Consider the following 26,547-nt stretch of genomic DNA (forward strand, 5'->3'; position numbering starts at 1 on the left):
TGCCTGGTTTAGAGGTTGCTAGTGCTGCCACACACACGTCCCCTGGCAATTACTGCTTACCTTTCCTTATATTTTCATATATATATATATATATATATATATATATATATATATATATATATATATCTCCATCCTTATATTTAAGTAGTATGACAGAATGTTATTCTGGTCTGGTATATTGAGTACATCTTAGGCACCAGCATACACAAATCTTGAGCCCCAAACAAATTAAAGTAGCACACATACACTAAATGGATAGTGATATATTAAAAACAGAAGAAATTTTATTTGTATTTTTCTCAGAAGCTATGTGGGTTTGGTTCCAAAAACTTTAAAATTCCATAGCCTCTTCAAACATTAAAATATTTTTCATCAGACCATAATTCCACATAAAGGTAGCTCAACCAGAATTAAGCTTAATTGCTTCTAGATCTATATCCCCAAATTAAAGGATTCTGAGTTATCACCAACTGCTTTTTAAAACAAAATGAATAGGAGTGCTATCTACAGTACTACAGACAATGTACCATTCTGATTAATGCTAATACAGACTAAGGGGAACAAGGGAACCTAGAGGACAGTCCAATTTTCCTTCACAATTCTGAAATATTATTTTATGTGCTAGCCTTGCAATTCCAGCAGCAAAGCAGTCCGGTCATAATTATGCAAAAGCTTTTAATGCTTTTAATGTGTGGGGAAAGTTATCCATGTAAGGTTTCAATTAGAAAGCCAAACAGCTGCCAGCATCTTGAACTTCTTTGAAGATGAGGGTACTCAGCGAGCAACTAGGCCTATGAACTTTTTTTTGGCTATATCAATAAAAGTCAGCATGTGAAAACCGGGGTCTCGTACATAACTTTCACTGCCTAATTTGCATATCCACATTTGAAATAAATCAACTAGATGTAACTTGGATATCTGAAAAGGGATCCACCTTGTGCAAATTCCATTGATACTAATGGGAAGTGCAAAATGCCCATTCATCACAATTAAACTTGTATGGCCACATTTGTGGTTTGTGGAGGGGGGAGCGGTTGCGCTGCCATGGTTTAAAAAGTTATTTGCTTCGTTTATAGAACACCCAAGGCAGCACACAAAGCCAGCCATAAACTTCCCAGCCATAATCTTCCCACCAAACCCCCACATTCCAATTACATAAATAGCGATAAGGCCTGTAAAGTTTGGGATATAACATATAATGCTGCAGAGCTGCATTACACAAATGAATTTCAGGACTGCAACCTGCCTGAAAGTTCCTGTACTACAATGGGAAAATGTGTTGGGGTTTTTTACAGATATTTTGAAACACAAAACCTGAAATGGTGCAGACACGATGGGAGATATTCATTTCTTTATCAGTGTGCCACAGGCACTAGTCAACAGGTACCTGTGATACTCACATAATCACATTCTACAAAGCACTAATTGCATCACACAACTGACATACCAGGCATGGGCAATGGCATTTTCTCAGACCAAACTATTCTGGTTTATTTCATTATCAGTTATGAAATTCCCCCCGTTTGAGTGCTGGGGAAATCTATTTCTTTAGACTAGCACTGTTCTGAATTGAAAGATGCCTGAATCCTCCAGAATGTTAGAGTAGCAACCCCAAATATTTTTGCAGTAAGGGTACGATCCCATGATCCCTGCAAGGTTATTCCAGGAACTATAGGACATTGCAGACCTGAACAGAGGAGGACCATTCTGAGAGGCTTCCTCGTTGCAGATGTAGAAACCTCCACAGCTGGTGCTCTGATAGGGGCAGGGAGGGATGGGACATGTTAGGGATGGATCTGGGATCTATGGGATCCAAATTCCTTCCATCTCCTGACATTACTCACCCCGCCAACAATGGAGCGAAAATACACCAGCTCTGGAACTGGCGTGCTTATTTTCTCTCTGACCTCCTGTCCTTGCTGGTATAAACCCATCAGAAATTTCAAAGACCGTATCTGTCAGAGATTCTTAAAGACTAGATCTTCTTAAAGGCTAGAAACTTCTTAAAGAATAGATCTGCCAGAGATTTTCCCTCCCCTGCCTCCATAGGATTGCTCTAGCCAATGAGAATTTGGAAAAAAAAGCCCTGAACAATCTCACACGTTTTTACTCAGAAGAAAGTCCCACTGAGCACAGTGGGGCTTACCCCCAAAAGTAAGAGCATACAGGACTGCAGACTAAAATTCCAGCTGCCACTTGCTGGATGGAATTGTGTGGCAGAACTACTTGGCTGAATTTGTCCACGGTTTCTTTCTCTTCAACTATTTCTTAAAATAAAAAAAACACCCTTTCACCAATTCTCTCTCTTCAGGATCTATATTGCAGTTCCCCCATAATTACATATCAAAAGCCCCACTTTTTTCTTCTTAATTTCCAATACTTTACAATAAACTGCAAAAAGACAAAATTGAACATTTTAAAACTGTGCCATTGAACCTTTTAAAATACAATCATTAATACAACATTAACGTCCATGCATGATACTACTGCGTTATCTCTGTTAGAAACTTCTTTCCCACTTTCAGCTGATTAAACAAGTTTTTGGAATAGAAGCTGCTTTATTCTGTCTCACCTGCGACTAAAAAGGAGTGTTGAATACCCTGTAGAATGTCTTGCTCAAACTTTCCTTTATTACATGCACAAATCATCTGTTTTACTTATTTAGCAAATGGTGTCTGATTCCAGAAGATTTAACTGTAACTGTGAACCCATTATAAGTTGAAATGCAGTCAGGCTGTTCACTGAAAAGTAAATTTGTGATGAAGAGACACATCAGTGGTTAAGTCACATCTTTCTGCTACTAAATGCCCATAAACTACGTTTCTGGACTTTGTTTCTTGGTACAATACTGGCTGGCCTTTCTGTTTCTGTGGCCAGCAAGAAACAGCCACACTCCCCTGCAGTGTAAAAAATATTTAAAGCCTATTTTCACACTTCCACATATCTCCCCCCCCCCTTTTTAAAATTAAGGCGATTTGATATCAGTGCCACCTTTAAGTTACAATAATATCCAAATTCAACCACTGTTTTGAAGTCCTTCTTCAGATGAAATGGTAAGCCAAGTGGTTGTCTCCTGTTTGTCATCTTCATCTAATGGGATCAGCTAGTGTGCTTGTCTGCATTATTAGTCTCCTACATCTCCATCTCTATCACCAATGAGCCACAGAAAGTGAAAACTCATGGCAAGTAAGGCAGTTCCAAGGAGATCACCAAGAGCAGTAAGGTAAGGGATAGAAAAACTGTCGGGATCTTTTCCCTTTTTCCAGAAGTGATGAACCATCCAGTCTGCAATCCATAGCAATGTAAACACCTATGACAAAATGAAAAAATATATAAATCACGTTGACATGATATCTATGGCAGCATCTGAAATCCACTATTATTTTTTTTAAAAAAAATAATTTTTATTAACTGGCCAATCACATCAAATTAAATCACATCGCATAAATTCCAAATTACAAAGCCAAATTTTTAAATCCACTATTTCTACTAACTTATTTGAATAGAAAGGTTGAGCTCATGGTTCTTTATATACTTTGCAAAGATTGCCTGTAGGCTAAAAAATAGACAAGATTAAGATTTAAATCAATTTGGACCTTCAGGAAATAAAGACTTATAACCCAAGCTGTTCCTGTATCAAAACACACAAAAGATTTCCTGAGTCCAAAACAATTTAAAAAGCGGGCACGTCCACTGTGAGTTTTGGTATACAGACTCAATGTTTCAAATACCATTTTGAAAGCGTGCGTTTTCTTAAATATTATTTAAATAGCTAAAATGGAAAATTAGATGTTACAGTATTAGGCACACTGAAATAATTTAATACTTCTAAGAGAATCCCTACCTTTGATTTGTACTACAAAAGAATTTTTAAGATGTAACCATATGGTTTTCAAATTAGCAATTTTCTGGCCCTTTTTCCATTATGAAATATGTATAAGTTATTCAGATACATCTCCCTGCTGAAAAGGCGGCTCTGTAGCCTCAGCTAATTATGCATGTGCTAGGTGTGCTCCTCTCTGCAAACCAAACAAATATATTTGAAAGCACATGTTTTTTTTGGAAGAGACTGTCAGATTCTTTGAGGCAGCTCCTCTTTTACCAAGGCAGGCAGAGAGCGAGACTAGGGACAGTGAAGCCAGCCTTTCACATCCCCATCCCTTAGAAGCTGTCCATCTCTGGGCTCCAAGACGTAAACGTGACCAGTATCCTGGAAGGCGACGTTAAATGAGGAATTGTTTTAATTTGGGTCTCTTCTTTCAGTTGGCCAGCACCACAACATTAGCAAGGCGATCAAAGGCAAATCTGTCCTCCTCTGCCAAGTTGTGCAGGTTGTGGAGGACCAGAGTGGGTGGGAAAGAGTCTGGAAACAGATGTGACAAGTGGGAACATGCAGTGGCATTTGGGCAGAGATTGCATTACTTGAGGGGGGGATAATTATTAGAAATTCTAATAAAGAGGAGTCTAAGCTAACTAAAGCACATACCATTGTGTCGTTTATCTAAAAATGCTTTCGAAACTGAAGTTTCACATTCAAATATATTCCTGACTGCTCAGGACATTTGAGAAACAGCTATGTGGGGTATGAAAAGAGAAACACTGGAGGCAAGGTAATTGAAATGTTGCTTGTCCTTGGGTAGAAAAGAAAAGCAAACTTGAAGGAAAGCAAATATTTATATTACAACAAAATGTAGGTTTTTCTGCCTTCCTATTGTCATAAAGAACCAAAAGCCTTATAGACCACATCTGAACATCATGTTAAACCATGGTTTAGCATAATACAAACCACAATGAGCTATGTCCCTTCCTCTCCCCTTCTCTTGCATGGCTTCCACTTCTGATTAACAGTGCTTTGTTGCACTGTCCAGACTAACAAATAATATTAATAATGATATTAATATTGGCTAGTTTAAAACAAGGCAACATCAAAGCATGGTTTCTTAAGCTGTCTGGTGTAAGTTAACCATAGTTAATGTTAACCACAGTTCTGGGTCCTTTCAGCAACATGAGGGGTGGAGAGGTGGCGTGTGGGAACCTGAGGTTTGCTGTGGCTTGTTCACACACACTACGGTTTAGCACAATATGTAAGGAGACAGCACAAATATACTTCCTTATATTTTCCAACCCCAAAACCCAATGAAGTGAGTCTGTGTGTATACAACTCACACTTCTGCCTTGCCTTAAGCTTCCATTTATAAGATATGCACCAATTTGGTACCAATATTAATAAGTAGTTCTAAATTTTTTGTTTTGACTGCAGTCACGCACAATTCTATTCCCTGGTGGGAAAAGAGAACTGGCACAATTACTAGCAGAAACCCACTGGAACTCTGCCCACTTCTGGTCTCCCTTATGTTCCGTGCTTTTCTATTCCTGTTATGAATATCAGTTTGTTATCTAAACGTAACATCTCCACTGCCTCTAAAACTAGTGATGCTGTGGTCTAATGTGGTTCATTCGTCCTTCACACTAAGTAACACTCTGGACCAATGATCCGTTTATCTAGGTTTTCCCATTATTTCACTTTTCATCAAAAATATATCAGATCTGTACAACTCTATTCTAAAAACATGAACAAGAACCAAACCTGGGTTGTTGAGTAACTAATGTAGTCCAGAACTGGAATTAGATTTAAACTGCAGCTCAGTCTTAAGATTGAGTCAGATAGCAGTTCATTAACATACAGTTAGTCCTCAGAAAGTGAGTTTAAACAGTGGGTTTCTACACATTAAATCGGCTTTGCAAATGGTAAAACTGGTTCTCACGACACAGTCAGTCAGACCATGCAGAGTTTGGGTTGCCATGTGGTCCAAACTGGGACTCATGGCTAAGTCCTCTTCTCCCTAACTAGGAATTCTAGGCAAGGTTTGCCAAATATCCTAGCTCAGCTGACTTGCAGAAAAATATTCAGGACATAAAGAGTTAGAGCTTATCCACACTTATCTTTTGACCTGCTCTTTCCACTCACAGGTCCATGCTTAAAAGCTCTGTGTCCAAGCATTTCCCCCACAAAACCTGCTCTTCGGTGCTCAATCTGAGCAAATGTCAATTCAGGTTTTCTGCAGACTGTTGTTTGCTCCAAACGAGCTTCAAAAAGTGGGTTTTCACAGGCAAAACTCTGGAGCAAAAAATAGTCTGCTTGGACACTGAGCTTTAACATGCAGATGGTGCTTGGAAAGAGTGGAGGAAAAGTGTGGCCCTCACTTGTCAGGATACTAGAACAGTCTCATTAGGGCAATAAACATAGAGATAATAGGCTGTCTTTATATAGCTGAAGCAACAACGGTCAACACAAATGTGCTCTTATTATGCTTTTGTTAATTTTTCTTCTCAAAATGTATCACCATCTGCTTTTCGAATTTTGCTTTAAGCCAATTTAAGGGATAAATGTTCCCAAATGATATTTAACTGCCAGGGGTCTAAACAGAGTGTTGTTTTTAACAGAGAAGGGCTGGCAACTAATCTAATGAATTCTCTGACATACAAGAGAAGGAATATTCAAAACGTGCTGTTTTGCAGGGCAACAACAATTTTGATTCTTAGTGGATACAATCAATTTTATTTTACCCTGCCAAATTTATTGGGCAATAATGTCTAGAGTTTCCCATTACTTGTTTATTCCCAGAGCCCTTAACACAACTGTGTTCTGAGATTTGCCTCGGAGGTGTGAAAATTCCAGAGCGCTCTTTACTGGCTCAGCAGGAACCCGAAGTACAGAGGCTGCCTTTGAAAGTCACAAACCCTGAATCACAAAACTGACGGCTTCCTTACTCCAGTCTGGCCTTCAGTCTGATGATGGCTGACAAGTCTGAAAATGAAGCCTTTTTCTTTATACCCAGCTGAATATAGTTCAAGCAGGCTGTATTTTATTATTATTTTCTCTAAAAAAAAGTATCATTCAATCATATATACAGCTGTCTCAGAGACGTTTGTCCTTTTTATAAAGAATACATCAATCACTTGAACGTATAACGTTTTTTGAGAATAGTTTGTATTCCACTCCAGCATTGCAGATGGATCCAGGTTAATTCAACAAATAGGGACTTCAACAGAACATATTGTTTAACCATGCCAAGAATATACGCCATTTGAAGTAATAGATATTTTATGCCACCTAAATTATAGAAATCTTCAGGGTACCTCTGAACTCATCTTGTGATGCAAACACATTTTGTGAGGGAATCGTGCGTTGTACCTGGGGCCGCAGTGTTCCGTTACTAAAATTGGTACAGTTGTTTTTTTGATATCGTGCCAAGTATCTAATATTCTTCTAAAATAGTCAGGCTCTTAGCCAGGAAAAAAAAAAAGTTGCACATAAGTTCCACTGAAATCCACAGAAAATTTATTTTTTCTGTTCAGGAATGTAGGAAGTTGCTTTATATGTAGGAAGCTGAGGACCTAGAATGTAAAGGTAAAAGGCAAAGGACCCCTTTACGGTTAAGTCCAGTCAAAGGCGACTATGGGTTTGCGGTACTCATCTCACTTTCAGGCTGAGGGAGCAGGCATTTGTCCATAGACAGCTTTCCAGGTCATGTGGCCAGCATGACTAAACCACTTCCGGTGCAATGGAACACCGTGATAGAAGCCAGAGCGCATGGAAACGCTGTTTACCTTCTCGCCGCAGCGGAACCTATTTATCTACTTGCACCGATGTGCTTTCCAACTGCTAGGTTGACAGAAGCTGGGACAGAGCAACAGGAGCTCACTCTGTTGTGGGGATTCGATCCGCCGTCCTTCTGATCAGCAAGCCCAAGAGGCTCAGTGGTTTAGACCACAGCGCCACCCGCGTCCCAGACCTGGAATGTAGTACTCATTCCACAGTTTTACGAAATCCATGTTTTAGCATGGCAGCTTCTACACTTTGGAACTGCCTGCCTGTTTATATGAGGTAGGCATGTAAACTGTACTCTTTGGGGCAGGTATAAGACTAATGCCTGGAGGCTTCAATGGGCTAGATAAGGACCAGAAAATTGAGACTGAATCCTGATAACACATGAGTACTTTAAGAAGGCAGTTCTTTTGTCTGGGAACTGGGAAGATGATCTGTCCTTGACAGTCACACTTCCCTGAAGGAGCAGGTGTGTAGGCTGGGGGTACTCTGAGGTCCAGTTTCACCATTTGGGGCTCAGGTGGTTTCAGTGATTAGTAAAGGTAAAGGTAAAGGTACCCCTGCCCGTACGGGCCAGTCTTGACAGACTCTGGGGTTGTGTGCCCATCTCACTTAAGAGGCCAGGGGCCAGCGCTGTCCAGAGACACTTCCGGGTCACGTGGCTAGCGTGACATCGCTGCTCTGGCGAGCCAGAGCCGCACACGGAAACGCCGTTTACCTTCCCGCTGGTAAGCGGTCCCTATTTATCTACTTGCACCCGGAGGTGCTTTCGAACTGCTAGGTTGGCAGGCGCTGGGACCGAGCAGCGGGAGCGCACCCCGCCGCAGGGATTCGAACCGCCGACCCTTTGATCGGCAAGTCCTAGGCGCTGAGGCTTTAACCCACAGCGCCACCTGCGTCCCTTCAGTGATTAGGAAGCACCTATTTCTAAGCTTAGGGTGGTTTGCCGGCGACAACCTTCCTAGTCAGACATAGCCTGGACCATGAGAGATCACATTCTGCTAACCTCCTGCCTGGACTACTGCAATCTGCTCTACATGGAGCTATCCTTGGGAACAGTTCAGAACCTGGAGCTGCACATGTTGTGAGAGGTGTGGCAAGAAGGGATCATGTAACACAAGTCCTGTGCAACCTGCATGGGCTGCTGATTCGCAAACAAACCTCATTCGAGGTGTGGACTTTAACACACAAAACCCTAAACTGATCATGACCCATCTTCTTGATGCAATGCCTCTCCCTTCAATTTCCAGTGGAGGCCCATCTCATGGTCCCTTCAACAAACATGGGTTCATTTGTGACAATGGGGAAACAGGGCCTTCTCTGTGGTTTCCCCACATTGTGGAACTTCCTCCCTACAATGATAGGGCTGTCCCCCTCACTAGGTGACAGCTGAAAACACATCTGTTCATGAAGGATTTAGGGGAAGACTGTGAGTGGTGTGAATGTTTTTGACACTAAATTATTTTCACTGTTTTTTTTAATGATTGTAGTAGTGTTTAAATTAAGCATTTGAGGATTTTATTATGTATGTTCACCACCCTGGGATCCTATAGAATGTGGGCTAGTTTATAAATGTAAACAAAGAAACAAAGCGTTGGCCTTAACTGAGCCCTAATAGTGAACAGTGATCTGGAGGAATGTCTGGCTGGCTGGAACCCTAAACAGGAGCACTTCTGTTAGACAGTGTGGATGTAGGGAAACATTTGGTTGCAGGTTCCACTTGTTCCCTTTAATAGTAATGTGGGCAGTCCTGTGCCAACCAGTAGGATAGCAAACTAGGGTCAAACACTGATCAAAACAGTATTTTACTATATATAGAATAGAGAGTGGTGGGTTTGGCAGCTCTAAAACAGCTTCTTGGGGAAAGGACTTCTCTCAACACTTCTGCCCTCCAGTGTGATATCATAGGCCTTCAAATTGTTTACTATTTCAGAGTTACTTACAAAGACCAGAATGAGACAAGAGAAATTTATTGACTGCATTAATTCTACTGTTATCTTGTAACTGTGTCTGATAGGTTAGGTCAATTCACTAGGAAACACTTTTTTAAAAGAAAAATGAACATATTAATGCCTACTTTCAAGTCTAGAAAGTCACACATTTTCTTTAATGAAGCAATTTTAACCTAACACAAAGAACAGGTTCAGAATGCTGCCATAATCATTACAAAGGAAGGAAAATGCAAATACAGAATTGCAGAGGTTTGCCCTAAAATCAATTGAATGAATAATGAATTAGACAGGACAAAGCAATGCTATATCAAATCAACTCACATTGGGGGAAGTTCATAACTGATTGTTGCTTTGGGGCATATATTTATTCTGCCTTTCTGGAAAAATTAATTTCAATTTCAAACACAGAATGCTTTCAGCTTACTTGCTAAAATGCAGGTGGTGTAAGATACAGATTGTGGCCTCAATATGAAGATGAAAAAAACAAACAATAATGCTGTACTAATGGAGCTATGTTGGAAACTTTTATTGCTGAAGGTGTTGACATGCAACTCATTTGCTTGATAATTAAAATGAGAGTAATTTTCATAAGGTACTGAACAGGAGTAGGGTGGTGCTGCTGGTTAAACTACAGAGCCTAGGACTTGCCGATCAGAAGGTCGGCAGTTTGAATCCCCGTGACGGGGTGAGCTCCCGTTGCTCGGTCCCTGCTCCTGCCAGCCTAGCAGTTTGAAAGCACGTCAAAGTGCAAGTAGATAAATAGGTACCTTTCTGGAGGGAAGGTAATTGGCGTTTCCGTGCGCCTACTCTTGTTCGCCAGAAGCGGCTTAGTCATGCTGGCCACATGACCCAGAAGCTGTACGCTGGCTCCCTTGGCCAATAAAGTGAGATGAATGCCGCAATCCCAGAGTTGGCCACGACTGGACCTAATGGTCAGGGGTCCCTTTACCTTTTTACTGAACAGGAGTGATTGGTGAGGAAGGGTATTGCCACATACCTGACCTCCTAGCAGCAGCATTACTACTTAGCGAGAGGGGCAGGGGCAAGGAAGCAGAGTCAGCACTGTGGGAGAACCAGATTGGTTCTGCCCATGCGTCTGCACAGCACTGACCTCCCTGCCAACCTTCCCATCCTGGGAAGGGGCAGTGACTCTGCTGCTGGAAGGCCAGGTGTGCCCACTGCCCCTCCTCACTAACCACTCCTGTTAGTCACATGTCTTACAAAAGAGTCATAGCACCTTCAAAATTGATAGTCTTACAAGTGATTGCCAAAGCGCTTAGGAGTGGTAGCCCAATAATTCCCTGAGAACATATGTGGATAAACCAAGTAATATCTGTTGTTGAATTTCAAAATGATCCTCTCTGACGGGCCCTATAGGGGCTTAAGACTGGGAGGTGAGGTTTTTTCCCCAGAGGCCACAACTTTCAAAAGATGTTTAAGCAACCAAATTGTTTGTACAATGATTTCACTCTGGACTCTTGGACTATAACTGCTAGTGAGATTTCCCAGTCATGCTAGCTAAAAAAAGGGGGTGTATCGATGAGATTATATATGTGAGAAGAAGGTAGAAATAAAAAAAAAACCCTAATAATGAGGCTATTGTATTAAGTGTGTGTTTGTGTTCTAAGCTACAAGGAAGGAATCTAACTGAACCAAACAGGACTTAGGTCTGAGTAAACATGTATGAGATTGCCCTGCCAGACCTTGGAGAAAATCTAATTCAGTTAAATGGAACTTACTTCTGAGTAGACATGCTTCTGATGACTGCAAGACTTGCAGCCTAGTATATAACCCTCAGCATGTTTCAGCAGACATACCACTTGGGTGCAGGCAGTTATTTAGGCACGCACACAAAATTAGGATTGGGGTGCAAATTAACCCTGAACTATACATATCATCTTAAGAAATGCGTAATGAAACAAAGGACTCAAATGCCAAGCTATCCTCATCATTGCTACCAAGGTCTGCTGGTATAAGGGGCTGCCACAGCTGCCACAAAACAACATATATGAATAGTGAAAGATGGAGAGTTAAAAGAGCCATTGTGTGCACAGCTTACAGTTTTTCAATGCCTGACTGGCAATGCAATGAGGTTTGTGAATGCTAGTACAGCTAATAAAACAATAATAACAGAGATGTCATTTAAAAAGACAGAAGACTGCTCTGTTAATAACAGAAAAAGAATGAAAAATAAAAAGAACTTGATGGAATATTTTCATACAATATGATTCCTGCCATAATGCTACACAGATTCCTAATACAACCTAAGTAATTCTAACAAAAAACATGTTTGTCTTGAACAAAAGATGCAAGTATCATAAAAAAGCAAAAGGAAGTAAGGCAGTTGGAGGTGTGGGGAGAAAACAATAGTTCAAGAATCCTTCAAATTAAAGGTGCAAAAGTTGATGTGCGCCATAGCAACTAATTACACCCCAGATGGATTAATAATGGGAAAAGGTATTGGCTTGTTCTGTCTAAAATGTTTGAAAACAAACTTTAAATGTAACAGTCTTTGGACATTAATAATAATATTTTCAGATATTTTTATCCTTACCTGTAAAAGGGCTGTGAACAAATATACCACTATGAAGATTGGAGTCAAGGACGTGTGACCACTCTTCATTAAATGAATAGTATATAAGAAAATTAAATGCCCAGGAATCACCAAGAGTAGAAGAACCTGGGCTGATTTATTATTTACTCCTGAAAATAAGAATAAATAATAACATGGTCAGCTTAGTGCTTTAGAAAAATCACGTTTTTGACAAGTACTGATATGCATACAATATGTTAACCTTTCTTTGGTAGTAATACCATTAGGATTAATTTTAACCAGGGGCCAGCAAGCTTTTTCAGCAGGGGGCCAGTCCACTGTCCCTCAGACCTTGTGGGGGGCCAGATTATATTTTGAAAAATAATAATGAAAGAATTCCTATGCCCCACAAATAACCCAAAGATGCATTTTAAATAAAAAGACACATTCTACTCATGTAAAAACATGCTGATTCCTGGACTGTCTGCAAGCCGAATTTAGAAGGCAATTGGGCCAGATTCGGCCCCTGGGCCTTAGTTTGCCTACCTATGGTTTTAACCAATCAGTTCCTATAAGTTCCAGAAAACTATTAAAAATTAATAATTGATATATATATATGTGTGTGTGTGTGTGTGTGTGTGAAGCAAAATGTTAAAATTCTTACTCCTCTATAGTTAACTTCCTTCTAGCAAGCATCAGAATCTTACAATGCTTCTAAAAATACTAAGGGTGGCATTCAAACAAGCTTTACTGAGAATAAACATATTAAAACTAACTTGATCATGTTCATTAATTTCAATGGTCTAAGGCTACAATCTTAACCCCATTTACCTGGGAATAAGCCCCAATAAATTCAATAGGACTTTCTTCTGAGAAGACATGGTTAGGACCACTCTTTTAAGTCTCCATGTGGTCAGAAAATTTCAGAGTTGCTGCTCAAACACAAAGAATGACTACATATGTATGTTATGGCTAACTTTTCAGTGATGGCATTATTAACCAGACCGGACCTGAAGAGGAGGAGGAGGAGGAGGAGGAGGAGGAGGAGGAGGAGGAGGAGGAGGAGGAAATTCTGACTTCCTTAGGAATGTTGGGTCTACTGATGGCAAGTAATTTCATCCCTATCAAATACTAAGGTCTGAAAAGGTTCCAGAAATTCCTAATAAATGCTTTCTAGACAAACTTCTGAGACTAATTATCTCTTAAATCTCTAGCATTTCTTCATTTGGCAGCCGTCTAATTATGGGATTATGCATTAAAGGGAGATGCATAACACATACCTGTACCGCAATATGTCCGGCATGGATAATAGCAACCCTTGGCTTCTTCTGGTAATTCTCCAGGAACACTATGTAAATGTAAATATGTAGAAATTCTGCTTGCTTGAATTGCCACTAGATTACCACCAATACCTATATAATACAGAGGGGGGAAATAAATTTAACTGTTTATTAATAATTAGGTAACAATGCAGCATAACAAATCTAGCATTAAAGATCCTGCTATCTCTATCTGACTGCTTTATGCCTGTCACACAGCAGGCAAGAGATGCATACAAACAGCAGCCTCTCATTTCATGATGGTCAGCTCAGCTGAGGACTTACTACAGTGGTACCTCGGGTTACATACGCTTCAGGTTACATATGCTTCGGGTTACATATGCTTCAGGTTACAGACTCCGCTAACCCAGAAATAGTACCTCGGGTTAAGAACTTTGCTTCAGGATGAGAACAGAAATCGGGCTCCGGCGGCACAGCGGCAGCAGGAGACCCCATTAGCTAAAGTGATGCTTCAGGTTAAGAACAGTTTCAGGTTAAGAACGGACCTCTGGAACAAATTAAGTACTTAACTCGAGGTACTACTGTACTGCTAATGGAGCTACATGGAAAAAAGAAGGGTGGAATGCCAACTGAGGCAGTTTAAAATCTGATGAGCCTTACAGAGCAGGCCTTACACTAGTAAGTGTCAAAAGCAGATCAAGAGCCTATATAATGTGAACTTCAAATCATCTATGATGAAGGACCAGGTGCGCAGCCTGGGAGTCATTTTGGACTCACAGCTGTCCATGGAGGCGCAGGTCAATTCTGTATCCAGGGCAGCTGTCTACCAACTCCACCTGGTATGCAGCTGAGACCCTATCTGCCCATGGACTGTCTCGCCAGAGTGGTGCATGCTCTGATTATCTCACGCTTGGAATACTGCAATGCGCTCTACGTGGGGCTACCTTTGAAGGTGACTCGGTAACTACAACTAATCCAGAACGCGGCAGCTAGACTGGTGACTGGGGGCGGCCGCCGAGACCACATAACACCAGTCTTGAAAGACCTACATTGGCTCCCAGTACGTTTCTGAGCACAATTCAAAGTGCTGGTGTTGACCTTTAAAGCCCTAAACGGCCTCGGCCCAGTATACCTGAAGGAGCGTCTCCACACCCATTGTTCTGCCTGGACGCTGAGGTCCAGCGCTGAGGGCCTTCTGGTGGTTCCCTCATTGTGAGAAGCAAAGCTACAGGGAACCAGGCAGAGGGCCTTCTTGGTAGTGGCGCCTGCCCTGTGGAACGCCCTCCCATCAGATGTCAAAGCGATAAACAACTACCTGACATTCAGAAGACATCTTAAGGCAGCCCTGTTCAGGGAAGTTTTTAATGTGTGATATTTTAGTCCTTTTTGGTTTCTATGGAAGCTGCCCAGAGTGGCTGGGGAAACCCAGCCAAATGGGCGGGGTACTAATAATAATAATAATAATAATAATAATAATAATAATAATAATAATTTGTAAGTAGTTTTAGGCATATTTCTCTCGTTCTCATCTAAGCACTTGGAAAAAGTGCTCTGCACATATTAACCACTTCCTCCCAATCAAGTAACAAGGAGGCAATCATTACCTTTCTTTTTACTTTTTGTTCAATGGCTCTCAAACCATTCAATCCAAAGGAGTACAGAACTGTAAGCACTACCAGTCCATAACACAAATGCAATCTGTTTCAACATATCATGTGAAAGTGATAAGGCTTTGGAAAATGGCTCAAGACTCCTAAGTTCCATTTATGTAACACATTCTAGAATCTTATTGTGCTTGTAGGAGTGAGTCCCCTGCAACGGAGGGGCTGAGCAGGTGGTGGTTCAGACCACTCAGTTACTCTGGGGAATAAAGCAATTTGCACTCCGGATTCTGTCGGTGAAAGCCTTGCAGAGGGGATGGGGTGGCTAAGGGTTGAGGAGAAAGAGGAGCTGAGGAACAGAGAGCCCTGAGGCAAGGAGACTGGAAAAAGGATGCAAAGCAGGCAATAACAACAACAACAACAACAACAACAACAATAATAATAATTTATACCCTGCCCATCTGGCTGGGTTTCCCCAGCCACTCTGGGCAGCTTCCAACAAAAGATTAAAAATACATTAAAACATCAGTCATTAAAAACTTCCCTAAACAGGGCTGCCTTCAGATGTCTTCTAAACGTTTATTTCTTTGACATCTGATGGGAGGGCGTTCCACAGGGCAGGCGCCACTACCAAGAAGGCCCTCTGCCTGGTTCCCTGTAACTTCACTTCTCGCAGTGAGGGAACCACCAGAAGGCCCTCAGCGCTGGACCTCAGTGTCCGAGCTGAACAGTGGGGGTGGAGACGCTCCTTCAGGTATACTGGGCTGAGGCCGTTTAGGGCTTTAAAGGTCAGCACCAACACTTTGAATTGTGCTTGGAAACCTACTGGGAGCCAATGTAGGTCTTTCAAGACTGGTGTTATGTGGTCTTGGTGGCTGCTCCCAGTCACCAGTCTAGCTGCCGCATTTGGAGATACTTACAGTAAGGAGGAGAGGAAAGTACTATTGGAGACACGGAACCGGAGTAGTAAAGGGCTACTCAGGGAGAGGGTGCTTAAAAGGAGGAGGAACAGGAACAGCTGTATTCTAGAAAGACCAGTCAATAGACAAGATGGCTTTCAAAAAAGCAGGAGAAAGCTGGTAGTAGGCTAGAAAGAAGGGCAGCAGACATAAAGAAAAGAGGACCCAAGGGGAAAACATAACTAAGACAACACAGAAGCCTAGAGAGAGGATGGGCTGTGCTGTGTCAGCTCAAGGTTTGGGAGGGTCCTTGGGCAAGACATCTCCATGGGCCCCTCTACCTTAGGACTTATCCACTCTTCCCTTTTGCACTGTTCCTCTGTGTCTGAGTGTGGGGTTTGGTTGGTTCCCCCCCCCCCCAAAGCTTACCCTGTGAAAACCTATTCCTTAGCACTCAATCAGAGCAAATGCCAATTTGGGTTTTCCACGGACTGCTGTTTGCTCTGATTGAGCTTTAAAGAGCAGGTTTTCACGGGGGGGGGGGGGGCTCAGATTCAGAGCTTTGCAGTTTGGATGGTTCCTAGAAAGAGCATAGGAAAGGTAAGTGTAGATAGGCCCTTAGTGACTCTACCTCCTTGCAGCAGCAGGCCCAGGATCTGGAGTGTGGACCCTCAGCAAATACTCGACCACGGTGACCCTTGGCCAGGCCTATGCACAGTTCACATGTGGACAGGTGGGAGGTGGACAGGCCAAAAAGCCCATGAGAGCCCTGTCTAGCTCTCAACAGTGGATTTCTGCCCTTTGTGTCACTCCAGCTTTGTGATTTGGCAATGATCAAGAAGTGGTGAGTTAATACAGGAGCTGAATTTCGCTTTCTCTCTTGGTGCAGGCTTACAGAAAAACCTTAAAGCCCTTAAAACCAGTCGTAGGGATTTCTTACAAGTTCTTGAATGGTGTGCAGCTCACTGTGATGTTAGAGACATGCCGTATGCCTCCTATTTTATTTATTGCAACCATCAGGTGCTCTGGAGTTGATTGGAATGGTGAGGCAGGAGGACAAGGTGCTTAACTCTTTTCTCTCAGGCCATTTCTCCCAACAAAATTGCCTCAGCCAACTGCTCTTCTTCCTGTGAGGAAAAAGATACATGGATCTGGTGCCCCCCTCCCCCATAGTACCAAGGGAGAAAAAGCAGTTAAAAAAAGGCAATTTTGATCACAGAAGTAGCCTGAGAGGAAAGATTTAGGTCCCCGCAAACTACTGTTCTGATTAAATTTGAAGCCCTCATGCAGCTACAGTAAAGTTTAAATTATAACAAAAACTGTGAGAATGCACATTAAAAAAAAACCTGTTCTTTGCCCAACAGATTCCTTGGTGGCATATCAGTTCTTAAAAAAACAAAACAAAAAAATATATAATATCCTTAATGCAACAACATAAGCACAAGGCAATGAACTACAAAACTATTAAGCAAAATGGGGTCATGTCTAGTCTGACCCTTATTAGTAAGTCAAAAAATAGAAACCATTGCCTTTTGCCATTGGTGTACAGCATGCTGACTATTTGTTAATTGATTCTCTCAAATCTTGTTATTAGTTCTTAAAGGACTTGTGTGTTACAAGTTTAAAACTATTCTATATTATTTTGAACTTTTAATTTGATCTTGTTTCCTTCAAGAAGTAAGGATTTCTTGGGGTTTTTTGTTTTGTTTTTACATAATGGACAATTTGTTTTAGCTTCTAATAGCTTCTCTGCTAACATGCCTGTTGAATTACCTGACTTGTTCAACAGACTAATTACCTCAAGAAGAGTAGTAGAAAGCTATTAAATAGGTACATGTGGTAGAGATTAGCTTGTGAACACAACAGCTTGTCCATATACCAAATTATTAGCACAAATCTTTTGCAACTGAATGACCTCTTTTAAACAGGTTTGGCTATAGAAACTCAAAAACTGACCATATTGGGGGGGGGGGGAGCTTCTGAATAGAGGCATAAAGACTTCCCACCGGGGTGGAGAACCTGTGGCCCTCCAGGTGTTGTTGGCTGCCACCTCTCATCAGCCTCCACACAACGTGGGTAGAGTCCAGCAGCATTCAGAGGGCAGTTAGTTTCCCAGCCTTGCTTTGCACAGCCCTCAGTGCTCAAAGCACACATTATTCCTATTGAGGTGTACCCCGATATTATAAGGAATGATTTTGCAAGTCCATGGGACTGAGTAGATCTGTATGCCATTGCCCTGCTGGTTTCTTAACATTCACATGTAAAAACTATGAACTGCAATTCCAGTTTAATGTCATTTTTCTCTTTAACCGAGCTCATCACAGCTGTGCCTGCAATGCGTAACAAAGTCAGCTTAAGGATGGTTGGTAAAAACAAGTGAAGGTGCCTAATGCTCAAAATCTCAAGTAGTTCCTCTTTGCCAAAGATGTTCATAAAGAACCAGTAGCCTAAAGTCTGTCAAAATTCCCCACCTAATGTACTATTTCTTTAAAGACATACTTATTTATTCCTTTACAGTGGTACCTTGGGTTAAGAACTTAATTCATTCTGGAGGTCCATTCTTAACCTGAAACTGTTCCTACCACTTTAGCTAATGGGGCCTGCCGCTGCACAATTTCTGTTCTCATTCTGAAGCCAAATTCTTAACCAGAGGTACTATTTCTGAGTTAGCGGAGCCTGTAACTTGAAGTGTCTGTAACCTGAAGCGTCTGTAACCTGAGGTACCACTGTAATTGTTATTTCGATTTCTAACCCACCCTTCAACAATTCATGATCCCAGGGCATACTTATTACTGCTATTACAAGACAGGAAAATGGATATGAAGACATTAAAACATCAGACAGAAGTCACAGATTGCTGCACAAAGCACGGCGCAACAATTCTGGACACAACAACTGGCAGCAAATAGTACATAATAATAGAACAGTTTAAGTATTCTAGGAAGCTGGAGGGTACCAGCCCTTTGACATCTGAAAGGCAAAAATAATTTGTTATGATATTTTTCTGCTTGAAACATGGTGTTCCTCTGCAAGCACACAGAAACACTTTCAGCTTAAGGTCCAGATTCAACGTGGCTAACCTTTCAGGAGTCACATTCTGATGGGAGGCAGGACGAGAGGAAGGAGGAGGCAGAGGTAACAGCGGGCAGGGACAAAACAACTGTTCATTTCTTAAAATGTGTTTTACAGTGGTACCTCGGGTTAAGTACTTAATTCGTTCCGGAGGTCTGTACTTAAAACTGAAACTGTTCTTAACCTGAAGCGCCACTTTAGGTAATGGGGGCCTCCTGCTGCCGCCGCGCCACCGGAGCACGATTTCTGTTCTCATCCTGAAGCAAAGTTCTTAACCTGAAGCACTATTTCTGGGTTAGCAGAGTCTCTAACCTGAAGCTTATATAACCTGGGGTACTACTGTATATATGCATAAATGTTACATACATTTTGCAAATTGTACATTCTAGTCCTTCTCAATCTTAGTGAGACTTGTATGAAATATATATATGTTAAAATTTTAATTCTAACCCTAGAAAGTCACAGAAGGTAGAAGGGCACACTGAAGTTATTGAATGGCGGTGTTAAATGGTGTTACATGATTGGCATTTTGAGGAGCCTGCAGGCCAAATTGCGGCCATGGGCTGAAAGTTTCCCACTGATGCCATATAGGCTGACCCTATGCATATTTTCTCAAAAGTAATGTGGTTGGAATGCACCTGAGAAGTGACATTCTGTGACACTGCTCTTATGTCCTAGATCAGACTATTAGAGGAGTCCTTAGTGAAAAGAAAAATAACTGTGTTTGTTTAAATTACTTTGGTTCTCCACCTCAAAATATGACATATCCCAACAATACTGTAGCTAGTTGTCTCTAAGTGAGGGGGGGCGAGCTGTCACAGTAAGTCTTTTAAGATGTTTTAAAAGTCTATAGCAGGAAAACTCAGTGGTGCCAAACATGTGATTTTTGTGTGAGAGGCTTGAGATGGTTGGCATTTTTCTCAAAACCACAGTTCCTGCGCTATGCACATGGGCAAGAAATTCAAGTTTAAATGAAAGCTGCTACACTTGCCACTGAAAAGGACAGCTTAGAAACACAAACCTTGAACACACAAATGGCAGCAAAATGTGAAGTGCCCCTAAGGCAGCAAGTTTTAAAATCCAGATTTTTAAAAGTAAGTCTTTGGTGGGCTTACCTTGAGGAAAGAAAAAGAAAAACCTTGAGTGTGTATGTAATGAAAGGAAGGGAAACTTCTAAAATGAGAGGGGCAAGAAATCACTCCTCAGACTTCCCAAGTGTGCTTTAATTAATCACATTAAGGAGAACCTGCCTGGCAAAACTGCAAACTAAAACACTAAAGAGGAACAACGGCAGGTAGAAAAATGGCAGCCTCTGACTAAGTTATTTCTTTCCCCCGCCCCAATAATGCAGTACAGTGGTACCTCGGGTTACATACGCTTCAGGTTACATACACTTCAGGTTACACACTCCGCTAAACCAGAAACAGTGCTTCAGGTTAAGAACTTTGCTTCAGGATAAGAACAGAAATTGTGCAGTGGCGGCACGGCGGCAGCAGGAGGCCCCATTAGCTAAAGTGGTGCTTCAGGTTAAGAACAGTTTCAGGTTAAGAATGGACCTCCAGAACGAATTAAGTACTTAACCCAAGGTACCACTGTACAGTGCATGTTATAGAATGGCTTGATATCACTGTGCTAAGTGTTTCCTTGCCCTCATAGGCCAGCTTTGCACAGTGGAGTGGGAAAATATGCAGACTAAGAATATCAGGGCACTAAGGTACTTTGTGCTACACATTAGAGAGTGGGGTGGAGGAGGACTCAACATGGACTGGCCCTGATAATCTAGAAGGAAGTTGAAATCTAGTTGGAAAATGATGTGCTCTGTCATGCTAATATATTGCACAGGCTAATCCTGTGGGAAGAGGTCAGTGCAAACACACAGCCTTCAGTCTGAGGAAGTGGGCTTCCAGTAAGAGGCATGGCTAGTCTAATATATTTTATTGATGGCAATTCCCTTTCAAGTTGGAAGCCAAGAATGAACAAATGTCAGTTGGACAAAACGTTCTTTCGAACATTTTTACCTTCTGAAGCCTTGACACAATGCTGCTTGGAGGCCTGTGGAATTCATTAACTGCCAAGATTCCAAAGAAGATCTACATTTAAATAACTGGAAGGTTTCCAATATACTTCTCCATATGCTTTTAAAATGTATGTGCACACACACACAAAAATCAATACTATTTCATTCACTCAACACCACCACTTTGCAAAGCTATTCTAATAACCTGCTGTGCTTTTTCATGCTATTACATATTATCTAATAAACTGTACTTGAAAGGTGTGTGGTATATAATCTCATCTCTGTGAATGATTCGGAATAATGGAACATAATTGCTTAGGTGTATTGATGGGGCACATTGGACTGTAGCAATGTTACAATATTTTGAAGATACTAAAGGCACTTTCTACCTACACAAATGGATACAAGTGTACATTTCTAGGATAATATTTTAAAATCTGTTTTGGGAGTTCTAAATGTATAAACCATGACAGCTTTTTTTTAAAAAAATAATAATAATTCATTCTCGCTCACAGTCTGAATGTATATTTATCTTTTCCTGTGTCGCAACACAAAACCAGGAACTGTTTTCACTCTGAAATTATAGTGTGACCGTACAGTAGTAGATACCCACCCACTTATGTCTCAATTTAGTCTAGAATATTCTTTTATCTCACCAGCATGCATTGAGCCACAGCAATTTTAAGAAACCCTGTGTCTGCCTTACCATTGATTACTGGAGTATAAACAACAATCCCAACCAAATTAGGATCAGATACAGTTGTGTCCAGAATAAGGCCACCAATACTGAAAAAGAAAGTTCAAGGTTTGAAACACAGTCAGACAGAATGCTAAAAATAATCCCAATTCTAGGAACAATGTTATATATTTTTTAAAAAAAACTATTCTGGAAACTCAATATTACTCTACTGTCTGCCTGAGGTTTATTATATTTTTGCTCTATGAAATTATAGAAACAGATCTACCAAAAATATTACGGGTTCTTAGCATTCCTGGAAGAAAAACGATTCATTGATTTGTGGGAGAGCTGCATAAAGGATCACTTAAAACATTAACATAATTATAATTTATTGTAAATTCTTCCCCCCAGACCTGAAAATACAACAGAGTTTGGCCCACAAACCAGTTCCAGCATGCAAGTCAGCAGTTATAGACTTGTTGGTATGAAAAACACAAATAATACATTTAAGTTCCACGGATTTAAAATGGACAAGATGTGAGGTGTGCCTGTCTCCACCATTATTAACTTTCAGGAATCTGAACACATTTTTGTTTACCTAGGTGTTTGGTCTCTGAAGAAAATTGAGCCTATCAACCACAAAATCATCGGATGCAAGAATGTTTTAAATTGTAACTACTGTATTTTCCCCATGTATAAGATGATGCTTTTTGCTAAAAGAAATTAGGCAAAAATTGGGTGTCGTCTTATAAACAGATGGTGAATGCAGGGGGGGGGGGGACATGCGATTAATGGCAGCAGCAAGCAGGAGATTGGCAGTGGCGACTGGGCGGGTGATTGGTGGCTGAGGCAAGGCCTGCTGGCAATTGGCTGTGGCAATTGGGCAGGCGATAGGTGGCTGTGGCGAGGCAAACAGGCGATTGATGGCTGCGGCAAGTGGGAGAGTGGGCTGTTGGTGGCGGCGAGTGGGCAGACAATTGGCGGCTGTGGCGAGGTGTGCGATCAGCAGTGGCTGTGGTAAGTGAGTGATTGGCAGTGGCGGGCAGATGGGTGAGCAACTGGCGGAAGTGACCTCCCCAACCCCACCAAAAAGCTAAACAACTAAATTTCTTAATTTTGGGTTAAAAAAAAGGGGGGGCGTCTTATACACCAAAAAATATAGTGCTTTTAAATGTTTTTCATTGCAATTGTTTTTAGAATGGTTTAGCTGTTTCAGAATGTTGTTTGCTTTGTTTTTGCTTTGAAATTGTGTTATTTGGGGAGGAAGGGAGGGATATAAATTCAATGAATAATTTAATAATAATAATAATAATAATAATAATAACAATAATAATAATACAATAAAGTGCAGCTTAATTTTCCCAATGAAGTCAGTGGGACATAAATGTACTTAACTTCAGTTAAGCTCTGCATATTGTTGGGTCCCTTAAAAAATATATCCTGTACTCAGCTATAATGCAATTTACTTACCTGCTTATGATCATAGCAGTTATAACGGGCTCCCACCCTGAATAGAGGACAGTTCTTGTAGCTGGGTGTTTAGCAGCAATTATAATCCACATAGGAGTCAGAGCCAAGAAAAAGGCACCAGCTAAAGGAGATATATAATAATATTTCTCTGCAATAAATAAAAAAAACCAGCATGTTTATTTGTATTTTTATTACAGTTTTATATATTATTCTTATACCATATTAGAGAAAATAATACCCTACAATACCTGTCGATTGCAAACCTTTTACTCCTCACACCTAAACAAATTTATTGGGAACAATTCCCATTGTTATCAGTTAGGCCTCAACTCCAAGAAAGAAAGCTTAGGGCAGGTTTCCTCAACCTCAGCCCTCCATATGTTTTTTGGCCTACAACTCCCATGATCCCTAGCTAGCAGGACCAGTGGTCAGGGATGATGGGAATTGTAGTCTCAAAACATCTGGAGGGCTGAGGTTGAGGAAGCCTGGCTTAGGGTGTCAGTCTCAGGAATCTTATTTTCTGTTTGAATAATTACAATTTGTGCCACAAACAATTTGTTCTACAAATAGGCATTCTAGTTCTTTGTTGAGACCTAAAGACAGCAACAGTTTGGGATCGTGCTTGATACATGCACCAGTGGCAAACCTAAAGCATTAATAAGTACCGGTACTGCCAATCATATTTTAAATACAGGTTTTTTTGTAAAATTAATTTAGAATTAAAAGCCCAAGTGAATATGAAATATTCTGGGCGCAATTGTTCATGCAATTGTAATTTAGCTCTAGCAGAGCTAGAACACAATTAGCTCTAGTAATAACAAGGATAAGTCTCAAAACTTTTCAGTATTAAAGAAGGCCAAGAGAATATCCGGTGTTAAGGACTGCCTGTTTACTTTGCACAAATCCATTCTCATCCGTTCACTGTGACAACTAAATTAATTGTTTCAGTAAGAGGTACTACAGAATTATTTTGGTATTTTTAGAAGTCTTAAAAGCGGTATGTGCTTGGTTCTTTATTTAATCTCCCAACCTTCCATCTGCGCCTCTTCTTTCTAACTATGCAAGAAGATGAGCTCACACATCACGATTGCCCAGTTTATTCCGGTCCAACACCATATGGCCTTTGAACCACAATCAAGCCTGTTTTCATAACTGTACATTATACTATAACAACAGTGCTGTCCTAGTGAATTATTTTACTCAGCTGGGTCTGTTCACAATTTAGCAAGAATAAAATAACAGCAATGAGATACAACACAGGAAAAAAATGATAGGGACTTGAATGAATGTTTTGACATCAGAGCCCGCAGTGACGCCCATGGCAATCTTCCTCTCCTTCCAGGCAACACAATGAAGAGGCTGGGAACTGGAGCAAAGCAGTCCAGTAAGCTTAAAACCATTGTGGGAAGAAAAGTAGGTGCAATTGCCTCAAAAGGGTTCTTGAGCTGGGGAAGCAAGTGAATCCTATAGCATATATTCCTTGTTCGTGAACAAATGATCTAGAAGTATGATGCAGTATCAGCAACAACATGTGTAAGTAATCTTATTAATAGCTACAACAACCCAAGGACTAAGATACATCAAACGGCCATATTTGTGATTTAATCACCTTCAATGAATACAATTACCTATCAGAATGTAAAGGTAGAAATGTTACTTAACATTCATGGAAGAGTGTTGTTCCCCCCCCCCCCAAAAAAAAAAAATACAATCTGCACAAGAATCTCTGCTTCTACTAAAATCAATGACAAAGTGAAAAATATATGCCACAGATAAGCACTTTTCATGTTTTCATGTTTTGCTCTCATAGAATCAGACTTTCAGCAGTGCTGGCTGATAGTCCCTGGACCTGGTGGGGCAGCCTGTGGCCAAGTAGGTCTTGTAGGCAGGAAGAGAGAGATCAAGGATTATAGCAAGCAAAGATACACACTCCTCACCTCTCCTGCTGGAAAGGGATGAGATCTGATGGGAGTGATTATTTGCAAGACTAAGCAGAGAGATGGGCAGAAACATCTAGGAAAGGTCTTAGTCACGGCAAAATGTATTAATAATGACTGTGGATTATGGGGAAAAGACTGCAGGACTCATAATCTTGGAAGGTCTACATCCCACTGCACCCAGCAAAGGAACCTCAAGTGGACTTTAATCGAAGACACATTTAACTTGGTAGTTAATTCCATTGATTCTCAAACTAAAACTTCTGCAGCCAGCGCTTCAAAAAGATGTCCAAATTATAGCCCAATAGAGCCCTCTAGTGTTCCAAGGGGATACTCACACAGATACTCACATACTTTATTAACCAAAAAGAATAAAAGGATTATAACATTACCCCAGAATGGAATCAAACTAATTATACAGAACAGAACGTTTTCAGAAAATTATCTTATCCTCTTCAGAGCAGCAAACCCACCAAAACATGCACTCGCTTCCCAAATGCCAGCCATGATAGATGGATGGAAAGTATTTGTTGGTTCAAGGCACTGGGACTCAAAACAGAGGACCTCAGCTCCAGGACCAAGGCACGTTATGAAGCACTGTGGCATTTTGTCAGAGGAATGAACTGCTAGCCTGCGGGCTTCAGGACTGCTACTGCAATGACAATAAAATGGCTGTATAGCTAGTAGGTCAGAAGAGGCTAGGAAAGGCAAGTCTCAAACGCATGTGGCTAACCTGTGGCTCTGGACTACAGCTTCCATCATCCCTGACCACAGGCCATTTTGGCTAGGGCTGTTGGGAATGGAATCCAGCAACATTTGGAGGGCTTTGGTTAGTCACTCCTAGTCTAAAGGGTCCCCCCCTGTCCCAGGAATAAGCTTCCACCATAAACCTACCAAACCTTGACACCTTTGGAGGCTCATCTCTGAATTCCTCCTGTCAGTTGAGGTCTGGGGCATGGAAGGTGTTTTCAGCAGTGGTGACTCACCTGGCGCAACTGAAATGGTCTCATTTCCATTCCAGTGTCAAACAAAATCCACACACCCACAGCCTTTTAAATCTGGTTCCTTTTTTGCTCTCTGTGACTTGTCTGTAAGCTGCATTTTATGCTATTGTTATCACACTCTCAGTTGTTTTATTTCTTGTTGTGAATTGCCCAGGAAACGCTGTTCTAGAGTAGCCTATAAATATGGTAAACAAAGCTTCTGATTGTGCAGTGGAACCTCCGGTTACGAACTTAATTTGTTCCGGAGGTCCGTTCTAAAGCTGAAACCATTCTTAACATGAGGCGCACTTTCGCTAATGGGGGCCTCTTGCTGCTGCCGTGCCGCCGGCGCGTGACTTCTGCTCACATCCCGGGGCAAAGTTCGCAACTAGGGGCATCTACTTCCGGGTCAGCGGAGCTTGTTACCTGAAGCATTCGTAAGGAGAACAGTACGTAACCCGAGGTTCCACTGTAGCCTAGTTCCTCAGTTTGAGCAACTCATACTTGGACACAGA

The 26,547-nt window shown here is 41.2% G+C and overlaps 1 protein-coding gene across 3 annotated transcripts in view; it reads right to left on the reverse strand.

The window, feature by feature from the left end:
- Positions 1 to 256: 256 nt before the first annotated feature.
- The window catches only part of SLC41A2 (solute carrier family 41 member 2), a 41,912-nt gene continuing 15,621 nt past the window's right edge, over positions 257 to 26,547 (reverse strand). For 2 of the 3 annotated variants that reach the window (XM_083700500.1, XM_083700499.1), the window contains 5 exons: positions 23,113 to 23,260; positions 21,670 to 21,749; positions 13,375 to 13,506; positions 12,116 to 12,264; positions 257 to 3,310 (listed from right to left, as the gene is read on the reverse strand). In XM_083700500.1, the coding sequence (XP_083556626.1) occupies positions 3,125 to 3,310; positions 12,116 to 12,264; positions 13,375 to 13,506; positions 21,670 to 21,749; positions 23,113 to 23,260 (695 nt within the window). In that variant the 3' untranslated portion in view covers positions 257 to 3,124. Of the gene's footprint in view, positions 3,311 to 6,914; positions 7,708 to 10,423; positions 12,265 to 13,374; positions 13,507 to 21,669; positions 21,750 to 23,112; positions 23,261 to 26,547 lie in introns of those variants that run through there. The other variant, XR_014555604.1, reaches the window with a different exon arrangement.

This window comes from Podarcis gaigeae, assembly GCF_964106915.1.
Source record: "Podarcis gaigeae genome assembly, chromosome: 10".
NCBI lineage: Eukaryota > Metazoa > Chordata > Lepidosauria > Squamata > Lacertidae > Podarcis > Podarcis gaigeae.